This window comes from Pleurodeles waltl, chromosome 4_1 (assembly GCF_031143425.1).
Source record: "Pleurodeles waltl isolate 20211129_DDA chromosome 4_1, aPleWal1.hap1.20221129, whole genome shotgun sequence".
Lineage (NCBI taxonomy): Eukaryota > Metazoa > Chordata > Amphibia > Caudata > Salamandridae > Pleurodeles > Pleurodeles waltl.
Window position 1 is genome coordinate 885241946 of NC_090442.1, and position 22163 is coordinate 885264108.

General features: G+C 44.5%; 1 protein-coding gene across 2 annotated transcripts in view; it reads left to right on the forward strand.

Annotated features, from left to right (window-relative positions):
* Window positions 1–22163, forward strand: part of TRABD (TraB domain containing) — a 251994-nt gene that overhangs the window by 105478 nt on the left and 124353 nt on the right. For both annotated transcript variants that reach the window (XM_069229632.1, XM_069229634.1), the window contains exon 5: window positions 10320–10460. In XM_069229632.1, coding sequence (XP_069085733.1) covers window positions 10320–10460 — 141 coding nt within the window. The remainder of the gene's footprint in view (window positions 1–10319; window positions 10461–22163) is intronic.

Here is a 22163-nt window from a genome sequence, read left to right on the forward strand (position 1 = left end):
CATGAAATAATGGACGTGGAATGGGAGTTTTTATGAGGAGGTTTGTTGTTGCACAACTTTGTATTTTGGAGGGCTCGGACAAGAGACTGTTGTACTGGGTGACTTATTTTGTTGATTTTGTCAGTATATTTACTCAAGCAGCCTCTGTCAACTTTATTTCGATTGAGGGTGAATGATAATCAACTTTATTTTGATTGAGGGTGAATGATAACCAGTTCGGCAGCAATTTGAGGAATTGGAGAACCAACAACGGCATCCCTATGAGCTATTTAGTGATATCATTAAGGAGTATATTTGAGAAGTCTGATAGGTTCCACAGGCACGTAGTGCACTTTTCAGCATTGTGGTGAATCTCATCAGGTTCTGCATAGCTCTATGGTTAACCTTCTCGTTTTTGCTTATCATCATTGGCTAATAACACAGTGTGGTCCTTCTCAACCATGTATAATATCATTAGTTCCCATTCTGCGCAGACTTTGTGTTATGAGAGCACTAATTCAGCAATTGCAGCCGAGGACTGGCTTATAAGTGTGGCTTGATGGTTTAAATTCCACTGTCTCTATACTTGGGGGTGGGGGGGAGCTATGACGTGGGTCTTTCTGTCTGGCTAGTAGTCTCAGCATGTTGCGTGTATTTAGGATGTTACTGCTACCCTGGGATTTATGTTGGTGTTGAAATATAGTCTTGTTTTTTCCCTTTGTGTTCACAATGTCACTTATAAGGAGCCGAGTAATAGTTGCGGTCCAATTTCAGAATCCTGAGATGGACCATTAAGAGTGATTTCTTGTGGTGCGTTATTAGTGCTGGGTTGGTAAACCGGTTTCTGATTAGACATCTGTTAGATCCCAGCAATAGATTGCTCCTCATTCGTTATTGACGTCTGATGGTTCCCAATGATAGATTGCATCTTAGCCATTATTTGCAAAGGTGATGTCGGGTTTGTGGGCGTGGATGGCGGATGTTTTACACTTTCAGATTAATGGAGTTGTGACCTTTTGTGATCCGAAGACGCTGTCATATGAATAGTATAATTCACATGCTGTATATGTCTGTGATACTATTCAGTCTATACCTCCTCTTGAGACTTTGAAGCGTTTGTGCATTCCTAAGGCTCATCATTCGCAAAAGCTCCTTGTGTTTATTCAAAAAATTGGAAAGAAGTTGGCACTAGTTTCTCTTAGCCTCAAAGCTTTCACATTTTGCTCCCTCCTTTTATTTTGTTTCATTTGTCTTGTACGTTTGCTTTTTGAGGAAGGTGGAAACGTTCGTAGGGGAATTTGGTGAAAGGCTTTTGTTGAAGAGGCTCGAAGTTCCAGAAAATGATAGGACCTCTAGATCAGATGCAGGATCTGTGAAATTGATTCATTCACTCCTGTTTTCTTCAAGTGTTTGATGTGCTTGGAGGAAGCGGCATATCAAAGAGATGGTGATTGCTTATTTGTGGTCTCAGTTGTTGAGGGTGCACGGGAGAATATACTTTTACAGGGGATAAAGGAAGAATCTGTTCTGCTGCCATCAAGACCTCCCTATTGCTGGCCACCCAGGCTCTGGTCTTCATTGGTGAGATATTTTGGTGAAGATTTAGGTCTGGGCGCCAGGGTGTTGGAGTTTTCTCCCTTCTTTACCGTCCTGGTTCCAAAATTCATAGCTCTCCAGAAAAGTTATTGCCTGTCAGGAGAAATTTAATCCAAGGCTGAGGTTGAACTTGAAAGCTTCTCCTTTGGACAGTTCTAAAACTCCTGGAACAGCTCACAAATTGTGCACTTTCGGGGGCTCAAAGCTGCTTGGGTCACAAGGTGCCTTACTGGAAAGGCAGGGGGCAAAGGTGTGAGAAGCTGTAAGGGCCAACCCGACCTGCAAGCCGCACCCAGACCTAGAAGACCTCCTTAGAAGGCACAGGGCTCAACCACAATGCGGCAAGACCTAAAATCGCCACTCACCTATTCACTCAGATCTCCAGTCTCTCATCGCCCCAGCTGCTCCAACACCAGCCCCAACAACAGCCCTACCAGCAAGGCTATCTTACCAAGTCTGGGCCACTTCTGATGTATTCTATGGCAGAATCTAGCTGAAACTTGCCAAGTAGGAGCAGAGTGGAGTTCTCACCAGTCCCACTGTGTGTGTTGGGTGCGTGTGTGTGTGTTTATATTCCACAACTTCTCCCATTGAGAGAGAAAGACGGCATTCGAAGACTGGAGGTCAGCTGTTTATTACATCAGATTACACTGGTGGGCAGGACGCGTTTTGGCTGTCACACAGCCTTTATCACATTGTAAAGGTGGCATTGTGTGTGTGTGTGTGTATGTGTGTGTGTGTATATATGTATGTGTATATATATATATATATATATAATATATATATATATACGCTCATTGTGACACAAAACAGGATGAACATAAACAAAAATACTTTAAAATTATTGTTTTCAGCATACGTAATAGTATTGCTTGTATTGTTACAATCTTTAGCTAATACCAAAACATATATTGCATTAACATCTCTAATGTGTGCTGTATCATTAGTCTATACCATGTTGAGTCGCATGATGTTGTATATGAAAACCCCCTATTGGGCTAACATGAATCAATGGATTGCCAATGCCCAAAACTCAACAGTTGAAACGAATATGATCCGCACAGATTACACGAGTACTTTAATACTTATTAACAGGATACCGAATGCAGCCTCAGTGGGCAGGCTGTAATTGCATTGTCGTTCATAACTGCATTGTATATAGATAGGTGTACTAGCTACAGTGCTACAAATGTTTCACCCTACCTTATCAAATTGTATATGATTGCTCTGTCCTAAGTATGCACAGCACAGAGCTCTTTTATACATGAAATTCATCCAGCTGAGTTTCAATTTCATAAAAACAATTTAGTACTTCAGTAAGTAAAATAAACGGTATTTGAAATAGGTAAGCTCACAGGTGTCCTTTCACGAACCAGACATCCAGTGCCTCGCGCTGGATCTCCACTGCAAAGAAGGAAATTGCAGAACAGTCCTAGAAACCCCTTTCAAAAAATGCAAGCGTTTCCCTTTATCCGTGTGCATTTGTAGCCTAATGGGAAGTCTTAGACGAGCCACGCGCAAAACCCCACCTCTAGCACCTCTGAGCCCTTCTGTTGTTCCCCTGCAGCTGGTTATACCCAAAATCAGAAGCCCGGAGAGAACCACAAAGTACCAGACTAGACTTACTCTGAAATAAACTAAGCAGGGAAACTTCTCTCTAAGCAAGCTAAAATGCCACCTCAACTTGCTTGTGGTGAACCATCTTCGCAAATCCAGCCAGTTCTGTTTGTGTTTTTGAAGACATAAGGGAGACAGCCTGCCAAATAGACACAGTAAACTGAGTGCATTTTTGCGTTCTGAACTACCAGTTATTCGAAAATATTAAAAACAGTCAAGAGTGAAATTCTCACAAAGTTAAATAAAACGTTTTATCAGGAACACAAAGCATTCTTTATTTTGATACAATATATAGCAACGGACATGGTATTTGTCACTTAAGGAGATCGGCTAATGCATAAGTCCATTCACCCTTCAATCCTCTCAATTTTGTTTTCTTTTACGGCAGAACAATTCGAGTAAAAAAAAAAATCAGGATCGTGCATGTTACACCATGAATGTTTATGTATTCGTGTATCTTTAAAAAAACGCTACTTAAATGATACGTTAATGATGCAAAATATCGCAAGGCTAGGAATGTAGTTTTTAAATTAGTTATGCACGGGGCATTCTGATTTCAATCTTATACAATACATCATGTATAATATTGCCAATGACATCACTGATGTTATCATATGCCAATATTATAAATTGCATTGCTAACTTGGTTCTGATTTTACTGTACTTTGTATCTCCTTGCAACTTTATTCAAAATTTTAAGAAAATTAAAATGTCTCAGGGCTTACTGTATTGGATACAACCTCTCTTGTGTATTTTAACATAATTCATGGGCCTGGGCTAAATTCTATAGTTAAGGGTCTTCTGATCACACTGCACTCTATGAATACAACATAACTCACTGCAGTTATTCTGCAAAGGATATATGTAAACCACAGAACTATGTTCAGATTTATGTTTTGTATTTTATTCAAATATTTAAATTCCATTGCAGCATTTCTTAGTAATCGTTTCTTAGGAATTTTTGAACAAACTTCATGTAACTCGCAAGTTTTCAAGCAATAAAATTGGACAAATCAAAACCTGTGCGATGTAAAAATGTGTGAATGTTTTAGAACCTCACAGTTAAGGGCTTCAGGAATACAACAACCTTGTGGAAACAACATTAATAAGTTTGATTCTGCCTTTTTGCACTTATTGACAGGACACGTGACTATATTTCTTTTTGGTCCTGTCTTGTAAGACACACCCCACCATTACCTGTTACATTAAAAATCCCTTGTATTTAAATTCAAATGCTTTTGAACAAGTTATATCTGGTAGAGAATTCTAGCTGCAGATTCCTTACCTTTGAATTCCCTGGTATCAGCTTTGAATCCAGAAGTTCTCTACTGAGTAGTACCATGTGCACGCCATCGGGTGGCGTCACTCGGATCCGCCTGTGTCGTTCGGCTCTGCGTGGCGTCGTTGGGGCCGTCTGTGACATCACGGTCTTCTATATAGGCACCACCCCGGTGCGCGTACGTCAGTTCTTTTCCTTCCGCGTCGGTTAAGAGCAGATTTGGGAAGAGCTACCCTTTTTCTTAGACAATTTTGTCAAGGTTTTTTTTATTTGTTTGAGAGGTCTTCGAGAAAGACAGGATTCCAGCCGTGTGGTGAATGTCATCGCACCATGTCGGATCCACACTGAGTGTTTCTCTGGTGTCTGGAGAAGGACCACAATTCAACGTCGTGTTCCGACTGTTGGGCCATTGCTCCAAAGACCTTGAGAGGGAGATCTCTCAAGCTTCTTGCAGCCTGACAGCCGTCTTCGGTCGTCGTGACTCCGAGGAGGTCACAATCCCACAGTAGGAGGAGGCTGCGGCACCCCTCCCGGAGCCCCAAGTCCTCTTCCTCGCATTCTAGGTCATCAGGCACTCAGGAAAGAGGCACAAAAAGAAGAAGTCAAAGCAGACTTTGACTTTGCCATGCCCGTTGGCGATGAGGCATCTAGGGAGCGTCGACGTTCCGAGTGTGGCTGCATGGAGCCACAGCCAGGGCCGACTCTGCGTCTTCCCCCTTTTCCGGGGACCAGAGCGACCACCGCTCAAATTAAATAATTTTACAAGGCTATGTGCTATGTTTTTGAGCGGGCTGCACCCTCAGGTGGGTCTTCGGGTTCAGCAGGGGCCCCCTCGGGTTCGATGTCGGCGGCATCGGACTCGCCGATGTTGGGGACCCCGGGATCCGATAGCGGATCTGGACTGGCGCCGGTCTCTCACAGTCGACTTCCTCCGGTGTCAGATCTGACGTCGACGCTTCCTCCACTACCGGTGCCCACTGGTGGTGGTAGCCCCATCCTCATTCCGGATGATCCGGAGCCGGAATGACGTCGTACGACGCTGATTCTGACTTCGATGGTGCCGAGGCCCAGATCATTGCCTGAGCCTTCTTCTCAACAGCCAGGCACAGGAGAGGAGTGGTAGGGGGTTGAGGACCCTTTAGAGTGTGAACAGGAGTATGAACAGGACTGGTATGAGGATCTAGGGGAAGCCAGTGGACTGGATACTTCTCCAGATACTGACATGCTCTCTCCTCCCAATATGGCTACGGAGGAAGGGGCTTCTTAAGCCATGGTGGTGCATAGGGCAGCTGAGGTCTTGGACCTAGACTTGCCTATGGTGCCAGTCAGGACGAATCTCCTGACGGAGGTGCTTCAGCTGGGGGTGATTACATCGGACCCGATGTTGCCCTTCAATGAAGCACTAACGGATGTCCTTCTTGTAACATGGTCCAAACCCAGCACAGGGGCTTCTGTGAATAGGACAGTCGGCTGCCGCCATAAACCTGCCCCAAATGACCCTAGTTTCCTCACCCAACACCCCACCCTGGGGGGATTGGTGGTCAAAGCCTTCACTTCCTGTGGTGCCTTCCCTTCCGCCACTCCGGATAGGGAATCCACTTGGAAAGAAGTTGTTTTCTTCCTCCAGCCTGGCATTGAGGTCAGTAAACACCTCTTGCCTATTGGGCCATTTTTCCTATACTTTATGGGATATGGTGGCACAGGTGCTGCCTCAGGTCCCAGAGGGCGTACGGGACACTCTCCCAGGCTGTCAGGGATGGGAGAGATGCAGCCAAGTTTACTATTAGGTGTAGATTGGACACGATCGACTCGCTAGGTAGAGCGATTGCATCGACAGTGGCCCTTCGCCATGCCTGGCTACATTCTACTGCCTTTTCAGGGGATGTCCAGTCGAGTTTGATGGACATGCCTTTTGTTGGTTCTCGCCTTTTTGGTGAGAAGGCAGACTCTGCACTTCAGCAATTCTAGAGCTACTGCCAGATCCTTGGGCCTTTCTGCGCCAACAGGTCAGCAGTCTGTCTCCCGTCCCTTTTGAGGCTTCGGAAGAGGCGCAGTACCACGCCAGCCCCAAGTTAGCCACCGTCCTCCGGCTTCACAACATCCCGTGCAAGGACGAGGTCGTGGTACCGTCAGACCCAGAGGGTCTGGCCAGAGATCAGCCACCACACAGCCCCCCTCCACAGCACCCAAGCTCTCCTACTGTGGTTCTGCAAGACCATGTCCGTCCAGTTGAAGAGAGGATTCAGTTTCATCTCCCTCACTGGCAATCCATCACATCGGACAAATGGGTCTTGCAAATCATACGAAAGGGCTATTCCCTCCCTTCCAGTCTTTCCTTCCCTCTAACCCTCCGACAAAAGAACAGCTGATGGAGGATCATTGTTTTGCTCCGAGAGTAAATTATAGCTCTCTTGGCCAAAGGAGCTATAGAAAGGGTCCCGATATCAGAAGTAGGCAGTGTTTGTTATTCCCACTACTTTCTGATTCCAAAAAAAGAACAGGGGCCTTGGCCCTATCCTGGATTTAAGAGACGTCAATCTCTTCCTCAAAAAAGGAGAAATTCAGGGTGCTCACTCTTGCTCAGGTCTTGTCTGCCCTAGACCAGGAAGACTGGATGGTAGTGTTGGACTTGCTGGATGCCTATTTTCACTTTACCATCCTGCCCGCCCTCAGGCGTTACTTGCGGATCAAGGTGGACCACGAGAATTTTCAGTTTACCGTACTCCCTTTCGGTCTCAACAGTGCCCCTCGGGTGTTCACGAAGGTGATGGCAGTGGTGGCAGCTCATCTGCGCAGGTTAGGGATTTCAGTCTTCCCCTACCTAGACGATTGGCTGTTAAAGGCTCAGACGCCCCAGGCTCTCGTCACCCACCTCCAGACGACGGTGAACCTCTTGCTTTCGCTGGAGTTCACTATAAATGTGCCAAAGTCACACCTGACTTCCTCTCAGAAACTCACTTTCATCTGAGCTTTTCTGAACACAGTGTAGTATCGGGCCTATCTTCCTGAGCAGCGAGTCCATGATAATCAGGTTATGATACCGATGTTTTGGTCTCTATCCTGGATTTCGGTGAGACAGACTCTGAGGCTGTTGGGACTCATGGCTTCCTGCATCCTATTGGTCAAGTATGCCAGATGGCATATGAGGGCTCTGCAGTGGGACCTGAAGTTCCAATGGGCACAGCATCAGGGAAATCTTACCGATGTGGTTCAGACCTCGAAGGGAACAGCAAAGGGTCTGCAGTGGTGGTTAGTGAACTGCGATTGGGTTAAAACGCAGATTCCTCTCCCTTCCCCACCCAGAACTTAGAGTAGTGACAGATGCGTCACTTCTGGGATGGGGCGGCCCTCGGGAGGGGTGGAGATCAGGGGTCTCTGGTGGAATCCAGGCTCCATGTCAACTTGTTGGAGCTTCAGGTGATCCGACTAGCATTAAAGGCATTTCTTCCTGTTGTGAAAGGGAAAGTAGTGCAGGTGTTCATGGACAACACTACCGCAGTGTGGTACTGCAACAATCAGGGCAGTGTGGGGTCGTGGACCCTTGTCAAGAGGCTCTACGTCTCTGGACATGGCTGGAACCATCAGGGCATAACCCTGGTGGTTCAACACCTGTCAGGTTCTCTGAAAGCCAGGGCAGCCAAACTCCGCTATGCTTAGCGGATCACAAATGGTAACTCCATCCGGAGGGGGCGCAAGGACTCTTTCAGCAGTGGGGAGAGCCTTGGTTAGATCTGTTCGCCTCCGCAGAGAACGTGCAATGTCAGCAGTATTGCGTTTCGGAGTTTCCAAGGCTACTGTCGCTAGGTGATGCTTTTCACCGCAAGTGGAGTTTAGGTCACCTGCATGCCTTTCCGCCGATACCACTTCTTTGCAGAGTTCTCAAGAAAATCAAGAACGACCGGGCCCAAGTAATCCTAGCGGCTCCGGATTGGGCACAGAGTTGTTATCCAGAGCTTCTCAAAATGAGCGTCAGTCCTCTAATCAGGTTGCGTCTTTGGGAGGATCTTCTGTCACAGCAGCAGGGGAAGGTTCTCCACCTGAACCTGTCAACTCTGCGGCTTCATGCGTGGAGATTGAGCAACGACAGTTGATGGTTTATGACCTCCCTCCCGTGGTCTGTGATGTCATTCTGGCAGGCAGGCGTCCCTCTACTAAGTCGATTTACGCCTGCCGTTGGAAACGTTTTGTATCATATTGTACAGAGAGGTCTATTGATCCTCTTTCTTCTTCTCTGTCTAACATCCTTCTGTTCATTCTCTCACTCACATAGGGTTCCTCCTTAGGGACTCTTAAGGGCTATCTTTCTGCCTTATTGGCTTCTCTTCACTCTTCAAATCAACTATCTTCGTTTAAGTCTCCCATTGTACAGAGATTCTTAAAAGGGCTTGTACGTGTTTCCACCTACGCCTTTTGTTATGCCCCAGTGGGACCTTAATCTAGTGCTCACTTTTCCATTGTGTGCTCCTTTCGAGCCTTTACATAACTGTCATCTCCGGCTGCTCACTATCAAAACAGTCTTCTTAGTGGCGATCACATCTGCCAGGAGAGTGAGTGAGATGCAGGCTTTTTTCATCTAAACCGCCGTATATCATGATATATCCTGATAAGGTAGTCCTCAGAACTCATGCCTCTATCCTTCCCAAGGTGGTGACCCCTTTTCATCTGGGTCAAAATATCACCCTGCCCACCTTTTTTGCTCCACCGCATCCCTCTAAAGAAGAGAAGCATCTCCATCGGCTGGACCCAATAAGAGCGTTATCGTTCTACCTTGACCGCACAAAAAAGTTCCATGTGGACGACCAACTCTTCTTGGGGTACGTTGGTGCATAGAAGGGTCTGGCAGGCCGAAATGAACCATTTCGCGCTGGGTCATTCTCTGCATTAAAATTTGTTATGCTTTGGCTAAGAAGCAGCCTCCTGAGGGCTTTAGAGCTCACTCTACCAGAGGGAAAGCTGCTACCACTGTGTTAGCTCGCGGCATGCCTGTACTTGATGTTTGCCAGGTGGCAACGTGGGCTTCATTGCACACGTTTGCAAGACACTAATGCCTGGATAGCCAGGTGAGGAGAGATGGACATTTTGCTCGCTCGATCCTACAGGACTTCCTTGTGTGAAGTATATTTTCGCAGCACACCACCAGGAGTTATAGCTTGGGTATCTATTATAAGGTAAGGAATCTGCAGCTAGAAGTCTCTGTTAGATGAACAAATTACTTACCTTCAGTAACAAATTATCTGGTAGAGACTCTATTAGCTGCAGATTCCTTACACCCACCCAAGCCTTCCCGCTCTGCAAATATATACATTGTTTTTCCTATTTCTTCCCTTTCTCTAGGATACGTCTTTTTACTCAAACAATCAAAAGAAAAGTAAATAATTGGTTCTTCCATGATTCTGCGCTTCTGGTGTGGGAAGTTGTGGAAAAGAACTGATGTAAACGCGTCAGGGTGGTGCCTATACAGAAGACCGTGATGTCACAGACGGCTCCAGCGATGCTGATGACGCCACGCAGAGCCGGACAACGCATGCGGATCCGAACGACGCCACCTGACGCCACACGAGGGTACTGCTCAGCAGAAAAATTCCAGATTCGAAGCTGATGCCAGGGAATTCTAAGGTAAGGAATCTGCAGTTAGATAGAGTCTCTACTAGATAATTTGTTACCGAAGATAAGTAACTTGTTCTTCTTTACTCCTAACTGCTTCATTTTTTTGGGATGCCCAAAATGACTTGCACTTAGAGCTTTTCTGTTTTTTCATTAATGCATTTAAAGTGTTTACAGAACATTTGCAGATATCTGAATCTTTGTTTTCCACTTGTGGTTACATCTCATGTTGTATTTTTTTAAGACAATCCAGGAGGTACAACCTGATGTTGTGGTGGTCGAGCTTTGTCAGTACAGAGTATCCATGTTAAAGATGGATGAAAAAACTTTACTCAAGGAAGCCAAAGAAATTAACCTTGAAAAACTTCAGCAAGCCATAAAACAGGTATGACTTATTGAAGACAATACTCTCTGGCCTTGTTGTAATGTGAGCTCCACCGTGCACAGGCAGTATTTAATAAACAGTGCATCACATGATATACTTTTGTTTTTACTGCCACAGTATGACTGTGAAACAAATTTGACTGAGGTTTTATTTTATTTTTATTAACTCATCAGTTTTCTTCATTAGAGTATTATTAATGCCTCATGAATACAGAAAAAATGAAATGTAAGCATTTTGAATTTTTTCCGCAAACCGCAAAGGGAATTTAAAAAATGTCAGTAATTATTCATGGTATAATGCTAACTTGCTCTTTGTTAGTTTGTTAACATGGTATTTATGATACCCTGATTCAGATTCATACTCCATTTCCCATTTAGATTTTAAATATGCACCTATTTGTGCCTATATGAACTACAAACTTGCTTGTCATTTCTTTGAAAGTGGGTGTTAAATTTCCATTATCTGGTTAACTTCTACTGACAGATTTCTTACCTTAGGATATTCCCCAGGTGTCAAACTGGATCTGGAAACTTTGACCAGCAGTACCCTTGCACAACGGTATGTGGCCTCGTTCGGCTCCAAGTGGCATCATCTGCGCTAGAAATTACTTTTATGGTGGCCACATAGATGCCATCCCATTCAGCTCAGCATGTTGTCCTCTGCACCGGACGTGATGTGCACAGTGCCAGTAGAGGTGCCTTCCCAGCGTGCGGATGCCAGTTCTTTTCTTTTCACACCTGTCAGCGCACATCTGGAAAGAGCTACTCTGCCACTTTTTGACTGACCATTTTTCAATCCTAAGGGGTGCCCCTGGGCCACATGGGTCAAGGAGGGTCTCCTACTGATTTTCACCCCGCAGTCTTGCCCTTGGCACCAGTCGGGTTCCAGGGAACCAGTGATTGATTCAGAGCGGTGCTAGTCGAGGGAAATCATCCTACCTTGGTGCCAGTCCACTGCAGACGCCCATTGGTTGCACCTCCCCCATCATTCCGGACTCTGGCATGGAGCCGGACAGGTGTCGTCCTCCGTAACTGGGACCAAACTCTCCATGTCAGTATCTTATTCTTATTACAAGCTTGGATTGGGTGATGAATGAAAGGGTTTCTAAGGACCCTTATAGTTACCAGCTCATAGAAGACTCTGAGGGCACCTGGTATGAGGATCTAGTAGATGCCAGTGGACTGGACACCTCACCAGATACTGACTTGGTCGCCCCCTCTACTGTGGCTAAGGAGGAGGGTGCCTTGTTCGCTATGGTCATGAGGAGAGAAGCTGAGGTTTTGGACCTTTAATTGCCCTCAGTGGCAGTGAAGACTAATGTCTTGATGGAGGTACTTCAACTGGGAGTTACCCTATGCAAACCACTTCTCTCTTTCTGTCAAACCATCACAGACCTCCTGCTTGGGGCCTGGTCGAAGCCCTGCCATAGAGCTCCTGTGCACAGGACTACTGCCTGCCATCATAGCCCTGCCTCCGTTTCCTCACCCAACACCCCACCCTGGAGAGCTTGGTGGTCTAGGCTTCCACCTCCAAAATGAACCCCAGCGCATTCACTTCCCCCCCCCCCCCCCCCCCCCCCCCATCTGGACAGGGAATCAAAGAATCTGGATACCTGTGCAAAGAGGATGTTCTGGTCTGCCGGTGTACCAGTGTGGTTGGTGAGCAGTGTGTGCCTCTTGGGCCGATCCCATACTAGCTAGAACTCGGTTGAACAAGTGCTGCTTTTGGTCTTGGAGAAGGCCCCAACCATCCTCTCTCAAGCAACTGCTAATAGAAGGAATGCAGCCAAGTTTGCCATTTCATATGGGCTGTATATGACACATTTGCTGGGCAGAGTGATTTCATCATCTGAGGCGCTAAGCCTGGTTGAGAACCACTGACTTGGGTGATTTCTAAGCCTTGCTCAAGGATATGCCCTTTGATGGCTCTCGCTTGTTTAGAGAGAAGGCGGAGTTAGTGCTGTAATTCTTTAACAACAGCAGGTCTACGACCAGGTTCTTGGGCCTTTCCAAGTCCCCTCACCAACCCCGGTCTGCCTTCCGACCCTTTTATGGCCACTGAAGGGACTTTCACCGGCATCTCTGCCCACCTATCCACCATGGCAGCCTGTTGCCCAACCTTTCTGAGGATGCAGTTCCCACAGACCACAAGGGATAGGTAGCCAAAAGTCAGGCCAGTCCAACCTTCTTTCCCCCCACCCCCAAACTCCTTTAGTTTGCTCTCCAACCATCATGGGCACCCGGTGGGGGGACAGGATACATCATCACCTGCACCACTGGAGGTCATAACATCAGACCATTGGGTTTTGCAGCTCATCTAAATGGGTCATTCCCTCCCCTTTGTGGTCACCCCTACACTCATGCCACCCACTTACAACAGACTGACGGTGGGCCACCTTGCCTTAGTCTGTCAGGAAGTGGTGGCTCTATTGACCAAGGGAGCCATAGAGAGGGTTCTGACATCAAAAGTAGGGTGTGGTTGCTATTCCCACTATTTTCTGGTTCCAAAATAGGATGTAGGCTTCCATCCTATACTAGATCTGTGCCTTCTCAATCTCTTCCTCAAGAAGGAGAAATTCAAAATGCTCCCGCTTGTTCAAGTTCTGTCTGCCCTGAACCCAGGAGACTGGATGATAGAGTTGGACTTGAGGGACCCATATTTTCACATCCCTGTCCTGCCTGCCAAGACGTTTCATGCAGTTCACGATTGTCCAAAAGCACTTTGTTTTCCATTCTCCCCTTCGGCCTTACCAAAGCCCTTCAGGTATTTGCCAAGGTGATGACAGTGGTTACATCTAGGGAGATCAATCTCCCCATCTTGACTATTGGCTGTTAAAGGTGAGCTCACCCCAGGCAGTAATTTCCACCTCCAGACTACCGTTCACCTTCTGCACTTGCTGGGGTTCACTATCAACGTGATTTCTTTTCAGATGCTCCTCTTCATCAAAGCTGTTCACACACAGTGCAGTTGCTGGCTTATCCTCCCAAGGGGCGAATCTTGGATGTTCAGGCTACGATATCGATGTTTCAGCCTCTACCCTGGATTTCAATGAGACTGACTGAGGCTGCTGGGACTCATGGCCTCTGCATCCTGCTTGTGACACATGCCTGTTGACATATGTGGGCTCTGCAGTGGACCTGAAGTTTCTTGTGAGAGCAGCATTAGGGAAATCTGTCACTTCTGGGCATGGACCACCATTTGAGAGAAGTGGATATCAGAGGACTGTGGACTGTGTCAGAATCCAAGCACCGCATCAGCCTATTAGAACTTTGGCCAATCTGTTTGGCGTTAAAAAACCTTTCTTCCGTAAATCAAGGGAAGGTGGAGGAGGGTAGTTGTGGACCCTGTGTCAAGATGTACTACATCTCCGGGCATGGCAGAAATGTCAGGAAAGTTCAACAACTTGTGGGCTCTCTGAACGCAAAGCAGATAAACTCAGCCATCGATGCCTAGCAAACCATGAATACTGCCTCCATCCAGAGGTAGTGCAAGGCCTCTTTCAACAGTGGTGAGAGTTCCAGTTGAGACGAAAAAACTCTCCAAGCAAGAGTATCCTTGGAAACTCCAGTGTGCAAAACTACTGACATTGAACGTTCTCAACAGTGTTGAAAAGATCTAGCCAAGGCTGTCCCCACTCTTTAAAAATGGTGTAACCTTTCTGCCAATACTACTACTGCCCAGCATTCTCAAGGTCAGGAACTACTGGGTTCAAGTCATTCTTATGGCTCCAGATTGGGCATCGAGAGTCTGGTATCCCGAGCTGCTGAGCATGAGCATTGGTCCTCCGATCAGGCTGCCTCTTTGGGAGGATCTTCTGTTGCAACAGCAGGGCGGTGTTCTACGCTACAACCAAAAAATGCTTTGCCTTCATGCGTGTAGATTGAGTGGCAATGGTTAACAGCTTTCTACCTTTCGCCCAATGTCTGCAATGTTATTTGGCAGCCAGTAGTCCCTCCACCAAGACGGTATACAACTGCTGTTGGAACAAGTTTCTGACATGGTGTACAGAAAACATGATCCTCTGTCTGCACCCCTTTCTCACGTTCTTCTGTTCATTCTTTCCATAGCCTAGCAGGGCTCTGCTTTGGACATGTTAAAAATGTATCTTTCTGCCATTTCGGCATTCTACAGTTGCAAGATCATCCATCACTTTTCAAATCCCCTATTATGTGTAGGTTCCTGAAAGATCTCCAACACATGTTTTCCACTAACGCCTTTTATTATGCACCACTGGGACCTCAACCTTGAGCGTAGGAGTACTGCTCGCCCAAAGTTTCCTGATCCAGTCCGACACCAGGGAAATATTCTAAGGTAAACAATCTGCGGCTAGATAGTCTCTACCAGATTAGGAGTTACCGAAGGTAAGTAATTTGTTCATTGAGTGGTGATTTATCTTTCCACTAACATGGATATGATAATTAAGTTTACTGGGTTATTTAATAAACCTAGCAAATGCCCAATATAGCCTAGAAGGGCAATTTTTGGGCTGCAGTCCCATTCATCTACTCAAATAACTAAAGGTTTCTGACTAGTAAGTATTAAGACTTCCAGGAACAGGCTATATGAATCCACTTGCCTGTGTCTTCAGTTTTACTCCTGGGGCAAGTGCATGGAGCGGAGTATTAGTACATACTTCAAGGAGGACAGCAAAGAAATATAGAGTATTTACTTGGAGGGAAACTGCATATACCTGAAATTTGGCTCCTCAATTTTTTGAAAAATTATTGTATTAGTAAGTGGGCATTGCCAGATGTGTTCAGTTTCTTTGGCCTATTTCTCCATTTTTGTTCTTTTCTGAGGATGCTCAGGGGGTAATACTTTGTACTAAAAAAAGCCGACCAATTTCCAATGCCTGTTCTGTACTGATTATGCACTGTAGCAAAGACCTCTAAGAAGTTACGATTTGCAAAAAAAAAAAAACTGTGCTGATGGGGCCGAAAAGAGGGAGGTTTAACTTCAACCAGGAGAGATGTTTTTACTTCCTCTCTTGTTTGATGTGTGGGTGAATGGCTTCACTATGCCCCGAGAAAATATCTCATGCCTGCCACCTGGTAGCCTCCAGCATGCTATATTCTGTCTGCATCACACCAGCCTCATCCTCCCTCAGAAAAAGAAAAACTCCATATAATACAAAAGACTGTCTTAAACATGCTTTGTCAGCAGTACATATTACTAGTACTAGATCTCATTCATAATTTAGTAACGTTAATGACACTTTCTTTATTGCATTACAGTGCAACGTTTGTTTTGTTCATAGTTGTGCTTTTATTTAATCATTTTTTTAGTTTATGGTTGCAGAAGAAAGTTCCTAAATTTGTAGTCCAAATGCTACAAAACAGTTCATGATTGTTCATGTATCAATGTAATTGGACAAGAAACGTGGTTATGCTACTCCCAGCACAGATTTTACATTGCTAAACTATTATTGCCCTCTATTGGATTGTGTTTTTGCTAAAAATACAGCAGTTTGAATGAGGTAAGACATCTCAACTAGGTGGCCATAACTGAGAATGTTTTCCACTGGCAAAATTGAAAGCAAACTGCTGTTGCATAATGTGTTGTAATCTAGTAGATCAGAGCAGGAAATGAAGAAAATCCAGGCTGCTGGAAGGTCAGATACCTCTTCTAAAATAGTATCCTAAAGTGATACGGTCCCTCTTCATTCCTAGTTCACTAAAGATCAAAAATTAAGTACACCATATTTGCTTACCTGTTGTTCATTGAAAAGTGTTAACAAATGGTGAATATTGGTGTTTGAAATCTTGCACTGGTAGTTGAATACCAAACCGTCAAAAAGCTCTTGGATTCTTATGGCTTAAATGTATCAGGTCAGAACTTATTTTTTTCCCATCTCCCTTTAAAACCATTTTGTTGACCTGGTTGGAAAGTATGCAGTTTGGCTTAGTTTGATTTCTGTGCAGCACACATCTTGACTTTAGTAACTCCAAAATAGCAGTAAATACTATATGCAAAAAATGCAGTTTTGTGGGCCAAAAGTTACATTCTCTTGCCCTTTTATATTCATTTTAGGTCGAGCATAGCAGCTCACAAATGCCTTTCTTTGACCTTTGGCAATCTACTCTGTGGGCTTTAACCACGCCCAGCCCTTTCATTCGTTCCTGGGCCTGTCTTTCATAATTCCCTTGATTTCATAGGTAAACACTTTGTTTGTCTCGCCTTGTTGCACCTTGCAGACTGACCCTGTTACGTGGATTATTGCACGATCAACCAGATATCTTAGTGAGGCGCACTGTGTTTTCTTTTGCCTCACTGCTTCGTGCTGCGTGGCCATATGTTGTTTCTTCCTCTTCCTTGTTTTGGGCATGCCGCTGTTTATTTCTGGTGTCTGTGCAGAAAGGCTGCAAGCTGGAAGGGGGTTCTTTCAATTTCTTTAAGAATTTGTTTTTATTTTAAAGTTTCATATAGCGCAAACTCAAGCGGAGGAGCGCTCAAGTTTCATATAGCGCCAACTCAAGCAGAGAAACTCTTTACATGACTAGGTGAAGATTCATATAGTGCAACATTGATTAGAGGAGCGCTTTACATGAGGACACTTTACAAGTTTATTAGTTGAAAAACGTACAAACTGGAGCATTAGAAACAGAAATAAACACAAAAATCCTCAAAGCGGCTCTCCCAGCACAGCCAAAGAGCCGATATTACAATATTCACTACACTCGGGAAACTCTCCTCTTAATACTTTGTGGGCCATTTATTTTTCAAAACATTTTTGCTCATAACTTAACCTGTGGTGGTCCTACAACTATGGGACCACAACCTAACGCTTCAGCGCGACACGCTCTTTCTGTCTAGGTCATTTCTGGGTCCCCATCCTAGGTTGGGGGACCCCAAAATAGTAGCCTTCTTCACCATTCAGTGTCTTTTTTAAGCTCTTTCATGGCTGTAACTTTTGTTTTACAGCTGGGAGTAGTTTGTGTTTTAAGGGCCTTGTTTGTAATAGTATTGCACTAGGCCTGAAAATGTGTAAGACACTATGCCCTCTATATGGTTACACTGCATTATTTTCTGCCATTCTGTTTTCATGTCGTTATGCCCATTAGAAGCTGACTGTATGGTTACATGACCATGTTTCTTACAAATGTTATTTTTATAGTAGTGCCCTCTAGGGGCTGTTCTGAGCATTACAGACAAGATACTACAATATTCGCACCACACGACTTGCTCTTTCTGTCTGGGTCATCTCTGAGTTCCTACACTAGGTTGGCGGGGGGGAACCCCAATGTAATGTAAAAAAATATAATACATAATGGCAATATTTAAATTTTTGCTGCAGATAGAGGAAGAAGGTAAATGGAAGTGCTTTAGTTATATGCAGGGCCACTAGAATTATGTGGCAGAGAAGACCACATTATGTGGCAGGATTGACCAATTTATGTGACAAGAAAAGTCCATTTATGCATTTACAATGCCAGTAGGTCTAACTCAAGCAAATGTAAGACCTATTGCATTACAGATGATTGTTCACCAGCTAGGGTCACATGTATCATCTGCTTCCTAGATTGTTTTTGAGAATGCCTGTTATGTTGAAGCAGCTTTCAGTAGCCCCAGATGTATATGATGAGGAGCTTACAGTAGTCTTTCCTTTGAAGTCAGGTTGTATTTGGAAGTGTTGGCACCTTGATGGATAGGGTTGGTGTATTATCTCTTTGAGAGGAATGTCACTGCCACCTTCAGTCATCTGAGGGTGCCCCCTGCCTACCCACAGGATTCAGTAGACAATATTTAAAGCTTCTTTACATCCTTTGGAGAGTCTTTTGTTCTTGGAATGTTTCTCTTTAGGAATGCTTGTAGTTGGGCACTCCATAGCCATGTTTCCACTGGTGACTTTAATGCTGTAACTAACATTCCAGTTTTCTCTCGTGTATGTACTATGTAACTGCTACAGTGTGTCTGTACTGAATCGTATTGCCTTTTCTGTTGAAGGTATTTACAACAGTTATAGAGCACAAAGCTTCTATTTAACTATTATGGGATGGTGAGCAGCTGAGAGCGCTCCAGGAAGTAAAGACTGAATAATCTGTGCCTCACTCTCAAGCTTCTGCTCTCCATTTGTCACCAGGGATGGATAGCTCTCTGCCTCAAAGAACTACAAAAGAGAATGATGCACAAGAGCCTTTAATTGGTGACAAGACCCTTTGTCATAAAATAGGAACAAAGCAAACTAATTTATAAGCATCAAGTGGCTGATAATGCAGGGGCTTTCGACCTGGGATGAGAAGTATCTGGTGTCCTCAGGAACCTGCGTAAGAGATGATGTACAAGTGGACATCATAGGAGCAGAAAACCTCTACAGATAGGTCAGTGGCAGATGAAAGACTACATACATATTGGGTAACTTGGTTGCAGGCTACCAACAGAAACATGGGTCCAACTTCTCTGGCCAGAACCTACTTTAAAGAATGAAGACTTGGAGCATTAGCTTTCTTCTATCAAAACTAATTGCTAAGTTAAGTTCAGTCTGGTAGCTATTACAGGGGCATGAGTAAATACTAATTGTCTACCGGCGTGATAGGGGTATCGCAGTGCCAAGCTACTCTTGTCTAATACAATGGGCCATTGAGGCGAGTTGAGCCTTCTAGAACTCTTGCTGGGCTATCCTGATGTTTTGGTGATTCTAAGGCTGTGTATCTGCTGCTGAATAGCCATGGTAGAATATGCATCAGAAACACAAATAATTAAAATCAAGGCTGGTCTTGTGAGTAGGAAAACCTCTAAAGAACAGTAAAGCCTTTGGACTTCTAGGTACTATGCTAAAGAGTTGTGTGTCACCTGCTAAAGTGAACCACACGTTGAACAGTGCCATTCTTTAACTACCCTTGATTATAAACCAGGGGCAGCTTGTGCATACTGCCCCAAAGATGCTACAGGCGTTTGCATCTGGGGGGCACCTTGTTATTTCAGAAGAAGGGGCACAGAGGTTTTGTGGCCCTATCTTTAATACAGATTGGGCTAGCACAAAATGAGTACTGGTGCAGTTCCAAGAAGGACTTCATGTGCATGAGTGATGTGGCCTAAAGCAAATGAGGATTTGCCTTTGCACACAGTGCATTACAGACACATGGACAAAAAAGCATTTTTGAGGCACACTGATGTGCGCCACACAAGGTGGTGCACCTCCAAGGGCTCTCCTTGAATGAGGTCCTAAGTGCAGTTACACCCTACACTCAGCTCTGGAGAGCATCACGCTCCTTCTTCAAAATATGGTTAGGTCCAGTGGCAGTAAAAGATGTAGCTGTGGTGTGTGTTGTTTCCTTATGTGCTTTCCTTAGTACAGGCACAGCACTTCTATAGGTTTACGTTTGTTGGAGAGAGCACCTTTTTTCCCTAATGACACCTATACTATTGAAGGTCACCTAGGTGCTGACAGGAACAAGTATGACAGACAATGAAGCAAGTATTCTGCCTGAATAAGGCACAGAAGTTGCAGGATTAACCTAAGACTGAATGGACCGTTTTTTGACAAATTAAATATAATCAAGGCAGACCTGAAAACTTTAATTTAAATTATCAGCTGAGAAAAGGCACTGGCAAGGTCAAGTAAGTTATGTCATCTCTGTGAGTATGTCTGCTTGTCTTAAAACTAGCAATTAATGACCTGACTGAAATAAGATATTATACATAAGGTAATAGCAGAGATGAAGGTCTGCCTTATGATGAAAAAAAAAAGATCAAGTCCAGAGAACATCTGTGATAAACACCTGGATCGAAGACAACATCTTTGTTTCCTACGAAGGTGCCTTTATTGGCTTCCGGACAAGAAAGATTATGATTGACTTCCTACACCAGCCTCCCAAATAGCTCACATGTACGAAAGGGTATAGCCAACCTAGCGGTACAGCACCGGAAACTGAACCTTTACAAATGTTTGATACCAGGGCTTTCTCCCTCCTTTTCCCTGGGGAGTGATAGTTACCCTCCATAGGAATCAACAATATATTTTCTATTCCAAAAAAGTCTATGCTTGTATGTGTTGTATGTGTTGTGTGACATCACTGGGGTTGTATCGGGCACTACATCAGAAAGGGTATGCTTGTGATAGAAGGATGAGTCCTGAAGAAAGCCAAAACCCTCTTCCAGCTCCGATAGGACTTTGAGAAGGCCCATGATCTTCTGTCCTGCGTATTTGTATGCTACATTCCAGGATACAATCATATTATCGATTATAAATTTACTTTGTACCTTGGGTAATTATTCTGCGAGTAGAGGCGGTAATCCTATCGATGAAATGCAGCCTAAAAAGCTTGCTTGCCTCAGCATTGGTTTTCCAGTCCCCTCTGATCGTTCAAACGTTTACCAGTGCTGGAATTATTGTTAATCTTATATATAACTAAGCATTCAGGTTCTAAAGCACCCTAATTATTGTTTATGAATGTTTAGGTTGAAGTAGCATTCACTGGAGGAAGCCAATCTTGTAAAGTCAGCAGAATTGAATATTCCAGAAACTCTTCTCCTCCCTCACCAGTGTTACCATCCTCAGTAACCAAGAAAATATGGATGTACTGATTAGTTTGACAAACAAAAACATCTCTTTAGCAAAGTTTGGTCATAAAATGTAACCCCAGAAAAGCGATGCCCAGCTAAGCTATTGCCAGGTAAGGTCGAGATGGCTACTGTGCCTAATGTAGGGAATTCCTTTTAGACTTTCTTCTGATAATTGCAAGGTTCACAAGATGTAGTGTTGTGTGTTGGAGCTCCAACTCCTCTGACATAGGGAAGATGAGCTTTCCTGGTGACACCTGAAGCTCTAGCCTTATTCCTTTTGGGATGTTTATAAAAATGCTGGGGAAAAGGGAATTACAAATTATTTTTTTGCTCACAGGCATGTGCGGGAGCTATTATGTGGAAATGTCTTCCCCTTAAATTATATTATTAATAAATATTACTCTCAACACTCTTAGTAAGAAAACCTAGGATGGCGGGGGGTAGTCTATGGACCGGATATGAATGACACAGGTATTGGAGAGGGTGGGACGGATTGGCTGGGCGGATGGTAGTGAGGGAGAAATTGGTTCATAGTGAGAACATCAAATTAACACAATTTCCTAGTTTTAGAAACTCAAAACAAATATCAAGTCAGGTGAAGCATTTGTGCAGAGGTAGGAACTTGAAAACATAACCTCATTGGTGGACGTTGTTTTACAAATCCTCAAATTAGGATTAAGACCCCCCAGCAGCAATCTTTTCTAACCAAGTTCTCCAGTATTAGATCTTTCATAGATTCACATGCTTGAATCATCCCTGCTGTCGAGGTGGGAGCCTCACGGTAACCTCAAATACACAAAGCAGTAGGTTTAAAACCACTAGGCCTAAGTAGGCCCCACAGTATGTGTTATAGCCTATCCATTTTGATTTGTAAAAAAGACCCAAACTTGAGTCCCATCCAATCAGGCTTCGACACCCTCTAGAACACTCCCAACAGAGGCTGTTTTCCCTCAGATTTTCTACCGCACTTCCTGGGAAGGGAGTCTCCTTGAGCTCTGCTCAGTTTACCTTGTCTGACAGGAAATTTTTCTATCAGAGAACCCAGCTTTGCAGTTATATGATGTCTGAAAAGACAAAAAAGGGTCTGTTCAGAGATTGTGGTAGTTGTGGGAAGAAGAGACTACATGTTGATGACCCCCACAAAATGTGCATCTGTCTCCATCAAGACCACAAGGTGAGGGACTGCAAGATCTGTCGCAC